This window comes from Galeopterus variegatus, unplaced genomic scaffold (assembly GCF_000696425.1).
Source record: "Galeopterus variegatus unplaced genomic scaffold, G_variegatus-3.0.2 Scaffold114, whole genome shotgun sequence".
NCBI lineage: Eukaryota > Metazoa > Chordata > Mammalia > Dermoptera > Cynocephalidae > Galeopterus > Galeopterus variegatus.
In genome coordinates this window covers 94,164-109,078 of record NW_007726225.1, presented here as the reverse complement: position 1 = coordinate 109,078, position 14,915 = coordinate 94,164, and the positions used below count along the sequence as shown (strand labels likewise).

General features: G+C 34.7%; 1 protein-coding gene across 1 annotated transcript in view; it reads right to left on the bottom strand.

Annotated features, from left to right (window-relative positions):
• ENPP1 (ectonucleotide pyrophosphatase/phosphodiesterase 1) overlaps positions 1 to 14,915 on the bottom strand; it is a 40,325-nt gene that overhangs the window by 5,171 nt on the left and 20,239 nt on the right. Inside the window, exons 12-22 of the mRNA XM_008586976.1 lie at positions 13,931 to 14,039; positions 12,580 to 12,711; positions 10,532 to 10,563; positions 9,661 to 9,788; positions 8,404 to 8,473; positions 7,426 to 7,513; positions 6,127 to 6,296; positions 5,226 to 5,277; positions 3,581 to 3,735; positions 1,461 to 1,590; positions 280 to 360 (exon numbers count right to left, since the gene is read on the bottom strand). Coding sequence (XP_008585198.1) covers positions 280 to 360; positions 1,461 to 1,590; positions 3,581 to 3,735; positions 5,226 to 5,277; positions 6,127 to 6,296; positions 7,426 to 7,513; positions 8,404 to 8,473; positions 9,661 to 9,788; positions 10,532 to 10,563; positions 12,580 to 12,711; positions 13,931 to 14,039 — 1,147 coding nt within the window. The remainder of the gene's footprint in view (positions 1 to 279; positions 361 to 1,460; positions 1,591 to 3,580; positions 3,736 to 5,225; positions 5,278 to 6,126; positions 6,297 to 7,425; positions 7,514 to 8,403; positions 8,474 to 9,660; positions 9,789 to 10,531; positions 10,564 to 12,579; positions 12,712 to 13,930; positions 14,040 to 14,915) is intronic.

Genomic DNA, 14,915 nt, shown 5'->3' with positions numbered 1-14,915 from the left:
AAAAAAAAAAAAAAAAAAAAAAAAAAAAAAAAAAAAAAAAAAAAAAAAAAAAATGTTTATAAACATTTAAATACAAAGCAGAATAGATATTGCGATATTATTATTCTAACATTTGTACAATTTTTTATGTACTATTATTCTCAAAGTTAAACAAACCTTGAAAAATGTACTTGATATTTAGTCATTTAATTTAGACCATACATTCTATTATACATAAATCATACCTATATGTATAGATATTCATTGAAATTATAAAATATAGAAATAAAACTTTTTTACCTTGAAAACTCTGGTACATTGGCACTATATTAGTAGTAAGGAAAACTTCAGAATATATTTCACTTGAATCTTTATTTAGTTCTATAAAGAAAAAAAGGACAACTTTTTCATTCTTCACAAATAACACTAGAAATTACAGTATTTCATGGTGGGGGGCATGTTTAAAAATTTGCTGAGTATCATCTTAAACCTGTAAAACTTTCCTGGGTATTGAGTCAAAGTAAAATGTAATGTATTTGGTCAAGTCTCTTAAAAAAAAATAAAGTATTTAAATACTTTCTTTTCCAAAATGAATTTATCAAAGAAACAAATACTTTAATAAGGACCCCAAATCAAACATATTCAAACTTTACCTTACTTGCCTTATTTCATCTAAAGTGTATTGTATTGACAATCTTCTTTCCTTAAGCTTTTTCATAGTGAAAAGAAAAAAGAGAATATCTGGCTTCAGAACAACACCTACTACCCAGAAAAAAACATCACAGGATGTCTGCCTCAAAACGCTGTAAAAGGCTTCTTTGTATGAATTTAAGGCTTGGATCTTGTCTATTTTTATAATGCAACAGCCAAGTTCTGACTTCAGACACACTCTGGGGACTGGACTGAATGCTGGGGGTATTTGAGCACCTAGAATCTTCTGATTTCTGCCTTTTAAGGCTGGCCTCAAAGTGTCTTCTCCTTTGAACATATAAATTTGCCACTTCAAAAAATAGAACACTTAACTTCAAAAAAGCCATTCTGTAAAGGCTTTGTATCAGTGAAAAAGCAACCACACTTAAGACTCTACCTTTACTTAATCTTTGAAAAATCACATTTTTTTTTAAACAACCAGGTTATATCTTCTTCCTAAGAATCCAGATGTGTCCTTCTAACTTGACTGAGTTTTCTCAAATCCTGTTTAAAAGAGATTCAGGAAAGAAAAGTAGAGTGTTCTATTTGCAGTATCTGCACTAAAACACGACTTTCCAAAAAAAAATACAAAGTTTTATTAAAATTCAAATTTTAGCTGCTTTAAATTTTTCCCTAGTAGTTATGTTTCTAACTCACAATTTTTACTAATAAATAAACAAGGCTATGTGCATTGCCCCTCAAGGTATAATATATTTATAAACAAGAAAGAAAACGAAAAGTAAGAGAGAAAGAGGATGAGAAAAGGAAAGGTCAGGGAGGAAGAAACTTACGTGGTGGGAAGAGGAACCCATAACTCAGTTTAGTGTTATTTTTATAATACGAGCATTTATGGACAGGATTAAGAGAAATTCGAAAATCCTGGTAAAGACAGTTGGAAAATTCTTCTGTAGAGAAACTGTCCTGAAGAACAAAATGAAAAGAACCATTAGGTATCAGGCATAGAGGAGAGAAGGAAATTCCATTATAAATAGTCAAAGGTGAACTACATCATAAAATTATGGAGCTCTAATGGTCTTTTCCTGTTAACCATTTTTTCATTTTTCTACTAGTGTATTCATCTTTTTTCTAACTGAAGTGCAAACATTCTTTACAATATTAAGGATATTAATTGTTTGTCATACATGTACAAATATTTTCCTATTCTGCTGTGCTATTTTGTTTATAATGTTTTTATCTATCTATACAATTTTAAGCTTTTATGTAGTAAAATGCTGATTTTTAGAGATTTGAGTCTATCTTCCACACCCAACCACATGCCAAAAGTTGTTGGGAGAAGGAAGGAAAAACCACTGAAAAGCAATGTAAAAACCTCAGGAGTAGTGATGACTGTAAATTCATGCAGCTTTGATAATATCAGAAAGCTGAGAAGTCAAATAGCATCAAACAAGGCCGGCCCATGGCTCACTCGGGAGAGTGAGGTGCTGATAACACCAAGGCCACAGGTTCAGATCCCTGTAGAGGGATGGCCAGTTCGCTCACTGGCTGAGCGTGGTGCTGACAACACCAAGTCAAGGGTTAAGATCCCCCTACCAGTCATCTTTTTTTTTTTTTTTTTTAAAAAGAAGAAGCATCAAACAACACCACAATTAAAGTATTAAAAACAATAAGTAGGATGGAGTGCCTACAAAACAGTGTAGACTGCTATATATTACAAAGTCAAGTAAAAAATAAAGTTTAGGGCCGGCCCGGTGGCGCACTGGAGAGTGCGCCGCTTGGGAGCGCAGCGGCGCTCCCACCGAGGGTTCGGATCCCATGTGGAGAACGGTTCCCGCTCACTGGTTGAGCGCGGTGCGGGTACAACACCGAGGGTTGCGATCCCGTTGCCAGTCCCCGGTACAGGCGCGACACCGAGGGTTGCGATCCCATTACCGGTCAGTAAAAACGACAAAAAAGGAAAAAAAAAAAAAGTTTAAAGTGTTTTAAAGCAGTCTTCAAAAATTAAAAAAATCAAGTTCAAGAAACTTTATATAAATATGTGAATGTTTACATATACATTTTTTAACACAGAAATGACATATACGGTGACACATATCCCCACCTCCCTATTTAGCAATCTCAGTAAGTATTAACAGCAATTTTATTTTTTAAATTCTACTGCTACCCTCAACTGAGCTCACTCAAATCCACTTTTCCATCCCTTAAGGGCATATATATCTCGCCAGTCATGTTCAGGTCCTGAAAATCTGGTCAGTCTAGTTTTAAATTCCAATTCCACGTGAGATCTAAATCTCACATGTCTCCTCCCCACTTCTCCCTTTCAAGGACTGTCTTCACCATTTCTCTTCCCACCACAGCCCCTGGGGGACTGGAAGTCAGGGGAAAAGGTGATCTGGGATACTGGGATATTTGCCCTCACTCTTTTTAAAGCCTAACTCCTCTGATCTTGGTGGTGGACAGGATTCTGGCCTCTCTCTAATCTAGGCTGGGGTTCTTCCTGTAGATGGTAGATGTGATGACGTTACTGAACTTGAATGTCTTTCCCCATCAGTGTAGACCCCCTTAGATTTGGGCAGCTGGGAGAAATACTGTGCTCACACAGCTATGTATTTAGAAATGAATAATTGTGACTGATTATAAAACTAATACCATGAAATTATAAGTTAGAATCATAAAATATCAAAACTGGGTGGGGGGACGGGGAAGGCAAGGAAGAATCCTTTACTGCACACCCCTATTTCACAGAAGAAATTTGCTGAGTCTCAAAGCCACACAGCGAGTTACTGCCAGAGCTAGCACTGAGACCTAATTTTTCTGCCTCTTTGTTCTGTGTCCTCTAATTTGAGAACTGATTATAGAGCAAAGATTAACAACAGGAAATTATGCTTTCAATGTTTTGCTTAATGATAATTTGAAATAGCGACACATTGCTAAAGAGGTGACAAATACTTGCATTTCTGTAGACAGTGTAGGATGTCCAAAGGGGCATTTGGATGTCATGGCTGTATCCACTCACAAACCGATGCTGGTAGAGAAGACAGACGGTGTTTTTCTTCTGGAGGACTCTGGGTCTTCCATAGGGTAAAGTTTCATGCTTAATAATCTTCTCTTGGGTCATAAGGGGGAAATGAAACCACCATTTTTAAATGTAGTTAGTGTGCATTAAGTGATACATAATGATACGCTCATCTAAACTTTTCCTCTAGTTGGCCATATTGAAAAATTATTTTTAACTGTAAAAATACCCAAGTAATTACAAAGAACAAAACCATAAACAATTAACACAACAATCGAGGGTCACTGCAATTTTCACCTGTAAAGATACTGAAATATCAATGTAATATCAAGATATTACTAGAGGACTTTACATGAAATTGCTAGAAAGTCTAGTTAGGATGTATATTATCAAAAATTCTTTAACATTACATTAATTACTTATTCATCAGGACATACTCCAGAAAGAAAAATTTCTGGATGATATGCACTCCTGGAAAGCAAAAGCCCAGAACTAAAATTATGAGATTAAATTGAATGAAACACTAACAATTCAGTTTATTGCCTTTTGTCCAAGTGTCAATGTGCTTTGTAGAGTTCTTTGTATATACCATCTAATAAATTCTTACATTTCTCCATGAATTCAGGTTATATGCCCATTTTACAGATGAGGAAACAGCAGCTTACAGGGAAAAAAATACTTCTTCCATGGACATACAGTTCCTAAGCTCATATTCAAACTAAGAATTACCCAGTTCTGAAAGTGTCATCCTTTACCACAATACTTTGCCACCTCAGGGCTATTAAAGATCTCGCTAATCCAAACATTTACAGTAGGGATTTTATATAGACAAGCTCAAGTCAGGATTAACGCAGAATTTACCTCTTTATTCCAGCAGGAAAAATAGTGTGAGCCAAGTAACTCAAGGATCAGAGTTATATCAAAGTGACTCTGAACATTCAAGTCATAAACTGAAATTTTTCATCAGTTGCATAGTCTCAGTTTTTATTCAAAAGTTATGACAAGGGCCGGCCCGTGGCTCACTCGGGAGAGTGCGGTGCTGATAACACTAAGGCCATGGGTTCGGATCCCTATATAGGGATGGCCAGTTAGCTCACTTGGGAGAGCGTGGTGTTGACAACACCAAGTCAAGGGTTAAGATCCCCTTACCGGTCATCTTTTAGGAAAAAGAAAAAAAAAAAAAAGTTATGATGAAATAACTTTAGATAAATAAATTTATAATCCGTTATAATTAACCAAAACCCAGGTAAGAAAGGAGCTTAGTAGGTATTTTAAATGGAAATCTGAGGACCTACTATAAACCTACACACCTCCATCATGCATGCTCATAAGGTGGGATTCAGCTTCCACTTAATATTTTACATGCTATTTCCACTGTAAAATATCCCTTCTTTCCTTATGACTAACATTCTAGATTGTCAAGCAAAGAAATCTCCATATTTTATCAGGTGGTCCTCCATTACTCCCTTTATTTTATTGGTTATTCTCAAATAATGCCCCCAAACCAATTCTGTGTGGCTCACATTGTAGAGAAAAAACTTGCTTCCTTCCACATTCCAAGCTTGAGAGTAACAGGCCTTACCTTCTGCCACGGTCAGATTAAAATGTGTCTGAAAATCCACAATTGGCAAAATCTAAAAAAGTTTATAAAATTATTTTTAAGGATTAAGAGACATGTTTTCATTTTCTAATATACAACTTCTACAGTTTAATTAACCCAACAGAGAACAAAGATAAAATTGACAACAGTATTGTGTAAGCAAAAGTTATTTTTTGATGAGGCTAAAAGGAGAGGAATGATAGTTGCAAAAGGACAAAACTGTTAGCATAAACATAACAGTAGTAACTGAAAAACAAGAACATAGTTGCTGCTTTATAATTCTTATATCTCTACTTCAACAGTCTTTCTCCAAGCCCACATTAAGTCTAAAACAGAATGAAAAGCATAAAATAAACTACTCCCCTAATTGCTATCTTTAAGGATACCATCAATTTTGTTCATAATAACATGACAGGTATTTTTATCTTCTTAAGACAACTATATTAAGATAGGAGTAAAAAAAGAACAGTGTCATATATCCATTTTGTACCAAAAAAATGTTATTTTCTCCCTAAATTTAAAATAGATTGGGATGTATTTAGAGAATAAACATTGTGGTAGTTTACTATGTGCTCAAGACCTTACTGCTAGGATAACAGCACAGATTCCATGCCTCAGGATGTTCACGGACTCAACTAGACTTCTCCCCCCTGCACCCAAGTTAAGTCATAGCACCAAGGAATAAAAATAGAGCTGAAAATGCAAAAACTAGAAAGCGGAAAAAGAAATAATAAAAGGTCTGCATGTGCCATAAAATTAAAAAATATATATATTTACCCCCAGTGATAAATTCTAATTGATTACTAAATATTTCCATAGCACACACTATGAAGAGGTTGCTATAAAACCACACATATGGGCTAAACTTCTCAGCAATACTTACTGAGGGGTCACATGAGCAGCCAAGGTTACCTCTGGGGGTTCTTGTGAAGGGGCACTTTACCAGGGGTTGTACTTCTTTGGGATACTTTGGGGTGTAAATAGGTTTCTTCAGAAGGTGGTTAAGACTTCCATGAGTTCCATTATTGGGAGCCGGTGTCAAATTCAGTAAATCTGCATAATTCCAATAATGGTAAAGAGTTACTTAGACATTTCAAACCAAATAAATAGTAGACTTGTGTCAAGATTTAAAACTTTTTAAAACCAAATATATGTAAGAATCCTTTACTCTTTAACTTAAACAAAACTACAAAACTCTGAGGTTTTTTAGAGTACTTATGACTATGTTATTCTTAACAGAAATACTGATATGTATGCTGTACTTCACTATAAAATGTTTTGAATTTTGAAGTGTATAATAACTATACTTACCATCTGTTAAATGCATATTATATACAAATCACTGTGTTAACATATTTTTCTCATTTAATGCTCAAAACAATTTAATAAGTTATCATCAATATCTGGTAGATGAGTAATCAAAGCGTTTTGCCCTAGGTCTCAAAGCTACGAATGTGCAGACCCAGGATTTAAAACCGACTTTGTCTAAGATTCACGCTCTTAATAATAATAATAGCAAACACTTATACAGTAATGCACTTACTATATGCCAGGCTCTGCTATAAGCACTTTAAGATTTATTAACTCATTTTAAGTATACAGGCTCCCATGAAAGAATGGTACTTAAGACATATTTAAGGTTTTGCAAATGCCCACTATCATCATCTGAAAAAGGAAATAATATTTAAAACTTATACCCCACCATAAAAGTACTAATTCACAGGTACAGCATAAACCAAGACTATGCCTAACAGATTCTCCTTCATTTCTCCATCCTTGACACTGCCATTCATTCAACTATTATTGCTACCAGAGACGACTCCTGTTTGTCCACCTTTCACTGCCTCCAAACTCTTTCTCTAGCTTCCTCCACTGCTCTGATTCAAGAGTCATAAAACTAAGCCCTGGCAAAGTGCTAGGCACTGGGGATGTACAGACCACCCACTGTGAGTGTTGTTCTGTACCAGTGTGCAGCCTAGAGGAAAAAACTGATAAGTAATAAGATGGTATGTTCTACACATTTTTTCAGTGACTGTGGGTCAGGAAGAAGAGAGTTGACAACGTGAGGGTCTGTCGTCTCTCACCATCATCTCCACAAAGGTGCCCACCATGTGGCCTACTTTTGATAATGCTATTCCAGCTCTGTTCTCAGAAGGGATGAAAGCCGCCTGTTCACACTTACCACACATTAAGTTGTACACTTCAATATTTTCAAAGGAGTCAACCTCAAGGCCATGTCTGAATCCAGGTCCATAGCCAATAAAGAGGGCCTGGATTGGCCAGAAAAGAAACAGTGTATCAGTGCATTTCAGTTCTGTATACATGTGGTCAAAAACCATATTACATATATAAACTGGTTATGTTAAAATAATGGGAACACTTTCTTGCCCAATGGACTTTGTGAGATACCGTTTTAACCCCCATTGCACATATAAACTAAGGACATCTACAATATTTCTCTTAGTTACTGCAATTCTTGATTTGATGATTAGAACAGAATGGATGATAAAATCTGTTTTCATTATAACCTTCACCCTGCCCACCTCACACACAGTGCTGCAGGAACCAATTAGATAACTACATATTGTGAGTGTATTTTGAAAATTTTGAAGGGCTAGGTAATATTATCTCCTTTCGGAACATAAGTATGATACCGTCTCATCTATTAAATCACTGGCTTTCTTTTACTTTGGAGCAATATTCTTTTTTTTTTTTTTTTTTTGTGACCGGTAAGGGGATCGCAACCCTTGGCTTGGTGTTGCCCGCACCGCGCTCAGCCAGTGAGCGCACCAGCCATCCTTATATGGGATCCGAACCCACAGCGGGAGCGCCACTGCGTTCCCAAGCGCTGCACTCTCCCGAGTGCACCACGGGGCCGGCCCTGGAGCAATATTCTTAATGGAGCACAAATGCAAAATAATTATTAGAAATAATTAATAAAAATTAGTAGGACATATGTTATATGTGACATGCTCATGAAACACCAATATTAAATTTTAAGAAAATTAATGTCCAAAGGAAAAAGGTCTATGAAGGCATATGCTTTGATAATTGTCATTCAAGGTATATAATCAATCAGTCTGTATTTTTGTCTAAAACTTTATATATCACTTTTTCTTCATATTTAATCCTATTTTTAAAGTATAATAGGTTTACTCACTTGCATATTTGAAAATACATTGTCAGAGCCATGAAATCCATTTCCACAATATTTCCTTTCTGAGGGATTCCTAATTTTGACACATGAATTAATAATAAATATTTTTTCATAAAGCATAATTGATAACCATAACATTATTTTCTTTAATAAAGAATAAGTAGCTGCTTTGTTAAACAAACATAAAGGTTTAAAAAAAACCCTCCTAGCTTTGAAAAGCATTAAGGGGTCACATCTATCTTTCCTTTCACAGACAAATCAACTATAAGCAATGTAGCATAGAGGGGGAAAACCACTAGCATTGAGACAGAAGTGGTTTTAAACCTTGATCGTGCTATTTACTAGCTGTGACTTTAGACAATTAATTATCTTCTCTTGGTTTCAATTTCTCATGTTGGTTATTTATAAAAAATTCAATGATATAGCCTAAAGAAATGTTTAAAATATAGTAGAAATTCACTAAATATTAGTTCTCCCATGAGGGTAAGGACCCTCCCTCCTTTCATATAAAGGCTAAAAGCACAGTTCTCTAAAAGGGTGAAGACAGTGTAATTCTGTTGACTGAATTCTGGTTCACTGCTTAAGTTTTGCTTAACACAGGTATTTATCATGACTTGCTTCTTGGCAACCATCAAAAGAGTTAATGATCAAGTTTTGAGATATTTAACAATGTTAACCAACCAAATAATAAATCAAACACACCAATAAACTGAAGTTTATTGATGGATTAGTATAAGAAAAATGAAAAAAACAACCATGTATAATAAAGGTAGTTGCACATTATTATAAAGTGTTTTTACCAATTGTTTTCTGGACTTTGAAGGTAATATTAGACATGACTGTAATGTGTAGAAGGGATATAATGGCAAATGACATCACATAAATCATAATAAAAAATCAATATGTATATGAAAGGCCAGAGCAATAGGCAATAGTTTTTAGCCAGGGGTAATCCCTCTTCCTCAGGGGACTTTTGGCTTTGTCTGGAGAAATTTATTGTTATTACAACCAGAGAAGAGGTGCTACTTTCATCTAGTGGGTAGAAGTCAGGGACCCTGGCAAATATCCCACAATGTACAGGACAGCTCCCCACAACAAAGAATTATCCACAGGCCAAGATTGAGAAATAGTGTGTGTGTGAGTGAAGAGAATCATATTTGTACAGTTTTTGCAGAGCAGTGTTGTTAGACAGTGCCCAGTGGTTACCATGAACTACTAACAGAGCAGGCTAAGTTCACCAGGGATACTGTCAGAACTTACAGTGCAAGCTGCCACTGAGGGTCCAAATAGAATGTCAAGGGCTCGATCCTGTCACTTTTGGCAAAGTGCAAACGCTTGGGTAAGAAATGTTTCAGGTAAGGTTTGAAGTGCTGGTTTGGTTCCCGACACTGAAATTGTAAAAGGCAAAGAAAAACTATTATTTCCATATTACGTGAGTGTAAACTTCTCTTGAAATTGCTCTCTAATTCCACATGAATTTTTTCTCCAAACAGTTTACCAGCCTGCCCAATAAGTCACAGACGGAAAAATAACTAAGAGTTCTTACTACTTGTATAATGTACAAGGTGAATATTCCATGCTAATTGAAATGTTTATAGGAAATCATAATTATTATTGCATAAAAGCCCCAGGACCCTTAACCTGTGTCACTAGATTATATTCAAGTTACTACCAATGATCCTATGTTCAAACACCCTTGTAACTGCAATTGCAAGAATTTTCTTCAAGACCTAAACTGTATAAAATACAAAATGTAGTATAGATAACACTAGGACAGATACTTATTTTTAAAAAATAGGCATTAAAAAAAGATTGAAAGTAAAAATATAATAATGCTAACAGTATTTATGGTGGTATAGCTATAGGTTTTTTCTTCTATCTTTTCAATTATTTCTTGAACTATCATATAAATTTCATAATGCCAATAAATAAATTTTTTAAAACTTTCAAACCTAGATTATTGGGAGGTATCCTTAAAGATCTTTAAAATCTATAAGCATTTACATATTGCCCTGGATACTCAAAAATTCTAATCCTATAATTCCAAGAACAGATACTGAACCTTTACTCTAAATACATACATTATAAAAAACTAACAATAACTAGATAATGGAAAAATAAAAATACTCACAGAAAGATTTCTGGCAATGCCTTCGTAATTAACTGAAGGGAGACAAACACAAGAATTAAAAGTTGATGGTATGCTACAATTAAAAAAAAATACAAAAATGTAGAATGTCAGAATCAAATCCCAATTTAAATACCAAAGCAGGTTTCAAACAGCTCATTTAAGTCATTACATATCAGCCACTGAAAGGAATGAAACAGATCTTTAGGTACTACTCTGCACTGATGCCCATGAAATAGTGTCATATTGTTAAGTGTCATATCCATCCCTCTCATCCATGTCTGTCCATTCATCATCCTTTTGGTTATCTATTCATCTGCCCATCCATCCATCTGTCCATCCACCCAAATATCTATCCATCCATCCATATATCCATCTAGATCTAGTATGATTTCATTAGATAAAAATGAAAACGTTTTGTATTTTATATACATGTAGCAAATACCTGTGAAGATATTTCAAACTTAACAGTGGTTGTCCCCAGAGAGAAGTGAGTTGTGAAGTAGGAGAACTTAGGATATGAAACTGTTATTTTTTACTTTGTATATTCTAATGTTCAATGATAAATCCAGAATTTCCAAATAAGAGGGGCACAGAGTAACTTAAAAGAGAAGGCAAGTAGACTAATTTTAAAACTGAATTTGCATAGTAATCTCACAGATTTACTTAGCGTATTTTGTGTTATATCAGTAGCTGTCTAGCTTTATAAAGATTCTTTTAGCCATACTTAAGATTGAGAAAATCATCTAAAGAATATATATTGTACATATATTTTATGCATATATGTAGATAAATTGATATACAGTTTTTCCTTTATTTTGGGAAATTTGGGGGCCTAACTTAGATAAGGGTGTGGCTAAAGCTTAGCCATCCCAAACATCTCTGGAAACTGCCATTGCCTGTACATCTTTTATAACAGTTTAATAGTTTTTTATATTGGCTATATAAGTTTTATAATAATCATATACCACTTTTTTAAATTTAAAAAAATAAAAGTAAGTAAAACATGTCATTGTGGCTGGCCAGTTAGCTCAGCTGGTTACAGGATGGTGCTGATAACACCAAAATCCAGGGTTCAATCTCTGTGGCCAGCCACCACAAAAAAAAAAAAAAAAAAAAAAAAAAAAAAAAAAAAAAAAAAAAAAAAAAAAAAAAAAAAAAAAAAAAGTCAGTGTGCATATGGAGCCTGTGCTTTGTGTCACTGTGTTAATATATTTGCATAACCATTTTCCATCAGTGAAATCTATTTCTCTTCATTAAAATTCAACAGTATCTATTGAAACTTACATCGAGCAGAGCCTAAACTAAACCCAATTCTTAAAAAAAGCTTTTTTCTCTTTCCATTTCAAAGTTAATTGTAACAAAAAGATAAAATTTGTCCGCATATCTGAAAGTAATCAAGAGTGTTAATCAAAAAGAGTACGGTACCAGAGGTGGAAATAGTTATGAAATAGGCTTGACATGCAAAAGAATGAGTATTTTTAAACATTTCTTGGCAGTTCATGTTCTACATGTGGTCAAGAGAGAATGAAATTTTTTTCTTTTTCCCTGTTTAAAAGGTTCATTCTTTATTATTATTATTTTTTTGGAATGGTTTAAGGAAGTCATTTCTGAGGACAGAAATCAATTGCTTGTAGAATTAATAATCTCTCCAGCATTCCTTCTCATAACCGAACATTATTCTAAAATGAAGTAAGTTATTTTAATGGAGTGTCATTAATTAACTAAACTTAAATAAATATAGTTGAGTTTTTCTCAAACTTTTTTCTAGTACAATTTTGAACCTAATACAAGTAAAGTATACACTACAACATAAAATTTATTAAGCTCATCAAATAATAGGCTTAGCCCATGAATAACAAACAGATAACCATTTAGATGTGTGTCCTCACATAGAGACCCATAAAATCCCCTTGGTACAAAAGATTTGCACTGAAGTTTTAATCATGAAAAGGAAAGTAATTGATTCCCTTTACTTTAGATATATAATGATTTAGAGGAATGTATTCTTAATATAACCATATCCAAAGTTACTTTAGAGATACACTTACATGAATAGTATTTATCTGGGACATCAGTGGGTCTCAATCGAGCTGCAGGTCCATAAACAACTTTAATATTTTTAACATCCCCCAAATATTTATTCAGATACACATATTTCTTACAACTGCCTTGTTCCATGCCTAGGAGAAAAAAAATCCCAAAACATGTTGCAATTTTAATAAAAAAATTTAATACGTAGAGCAGAATTTCTTTTACTCTCAGAATTTAATTCATTAAACATGGGCTCATATTAATTCAACACCTGATAGGTAAGACACAGAATTTCAGCTATTTCTACCACTTCACTTTTTCAAAATCTTTTTCCTTTCTTTCACCCAAAATTAGTTTAATGTTTTTTTCTTAATTATGTATGACCATATCATTGTGTGAGTGAAGAGAAATGTCTTATCACAATTTTAGACTGAAAATGAAAGCCCACTTAATTGCCCAAAATCACCTAGGGTATTAACTGGAAGTATATGACTCATTTTCATTCCAGAACTGGAGCTTCTTTAGCATATAACTTCTTTTTTTTTTGTCTTTTTGTCTTTTTTCCGTGTCCGGCAACGGATTGCAACCCTCAGTGTTACCCCCGTACCGGACCGGGGACCGGCGACGGGATCGCAAGCCTCGGCGTTGCTCCCGCACCTCGCTCAGCCAGTGAGCGGGAGCCGGTCTGTACGTGGGATCCGAACCCTCGGACGGGAGCGCTGCCACGCCTCCCAAGCGGCGCACTATCCAGTGCGCCACCGGGCCGGCCCCAGCATATAACTTCTTAAAAGTGATTCTAAAAATAGCTTTCTGTAATTATTTCTGAAGCAAATAACAATAGCAAGAACAAAAACAAAAAGAAACTTTGCACTTTTTTGTATGCACACTGCTTCTACAGTCCCAAAGCTATACATAAAAAACATGTTTTACAAAGACTGCAGTAAGTAAAAGTGAAATTAAAATACTATCAAAATTAATATATACCACCTCTAAAGTCAGATTTATCATAGTAAAGAAAATTGAAGAGGTACGTAATAACCTGTTCCAATTAAATCTAAAGTTGTAGAGTTACAAAATTTAATATTAAAAAAAAATTTTTTTAATTATTCAAATTCCTGGTGTAGGCCTTTCTCAAATCAGAATATAGGTACATTGTGATTGGTAAGCTGTTAGATTTCTGTGAATTCTGTGTTTCACTTGTATTTTATATTTAATAAAAATTTTTTCTAAAGACTTTTCGTAAGAAACTACATTTTCAAAAAAGAATTAACTATAACATTCAGAGAAAACTGTGATACAAAAATCAATCAAGTAAACTGTTTTGGGCAACATTTAACCTGAAGGGTAAATGATGCAAATTCAGATTACCATGATCTGAAATAAGGATGAGGTTCAGACATCTATGCAAATTCAGCTCTTTCAGACCTTCCATCAGCATGCCGACCATGTTGTCAACCCTCAGCAAGGCTTTGATGACCTAAGAACGGAAAGCAACCTTAGGTGATGTATTCCATACTAATGGCTAAAAAAAAAAGAAAAAGAAAAAGAAGAAGAAGAAGAAAAGAAAAGTTCAGTGGATGCAACTATGATTAGACTAAGACAGGTCAGGGTCAAAAACATGAAGAACAGTAAATAACTGCTGATCATGAACAATGGAAGGGCCCATCTTCTGTACATGTTCAATCATTATTTTTTTTTTTTCCTTTTTGTCTTTTTTACTGACCGGCAACGGGACCGCAACCCTCGGTGTTGCGCCCACACCGCGCTCAACCAGTGAGCGGGAACTGGTCTCCACATGGGATCCGAACCCTCGGCGGGAGCGCCACCGCGCTCCCAGGTGGTGCACTCTCCAGTGCGCCACCGGGCCAGCCCTCAATCATTATTTTGGGAATGACATTAGCTGTTCTTATCAGCTCTCCCTCCCTGAGGTTCAAATGCTACTACTTAGACTAGAGACAATTTAAGACAAAATAATATCAGCTGAAATCCACAGTGTTGGGCCAGAAACCAGTGCATTCTTAATTACCACTTCATTTTCTACAATGTTTCTTCTTGTATTTTCTGATTATTTAAATGCCACTGTGTAAGGACAATGTTTCCTAATTTTCAAAATGTTAAAATTATTCATGAAATGCTTTTTATAATTCTATGTACTTAATTTTTTTAACTAGATCTCCTAGGAATACAACCTATTATTTCCTTACAAACTTATTATTTCCAAGAACAGTTTTAGCAAATTGCTTTCTGGGATTTATCTTTTCCTCTCTCCTTGCAAAACCACCTAAGAAAAATTCTTGTGCAGTTTTAGGGTTAGGGTTAGGGTTAGGGTTAGGGTTTTCACTGTAATATGAGA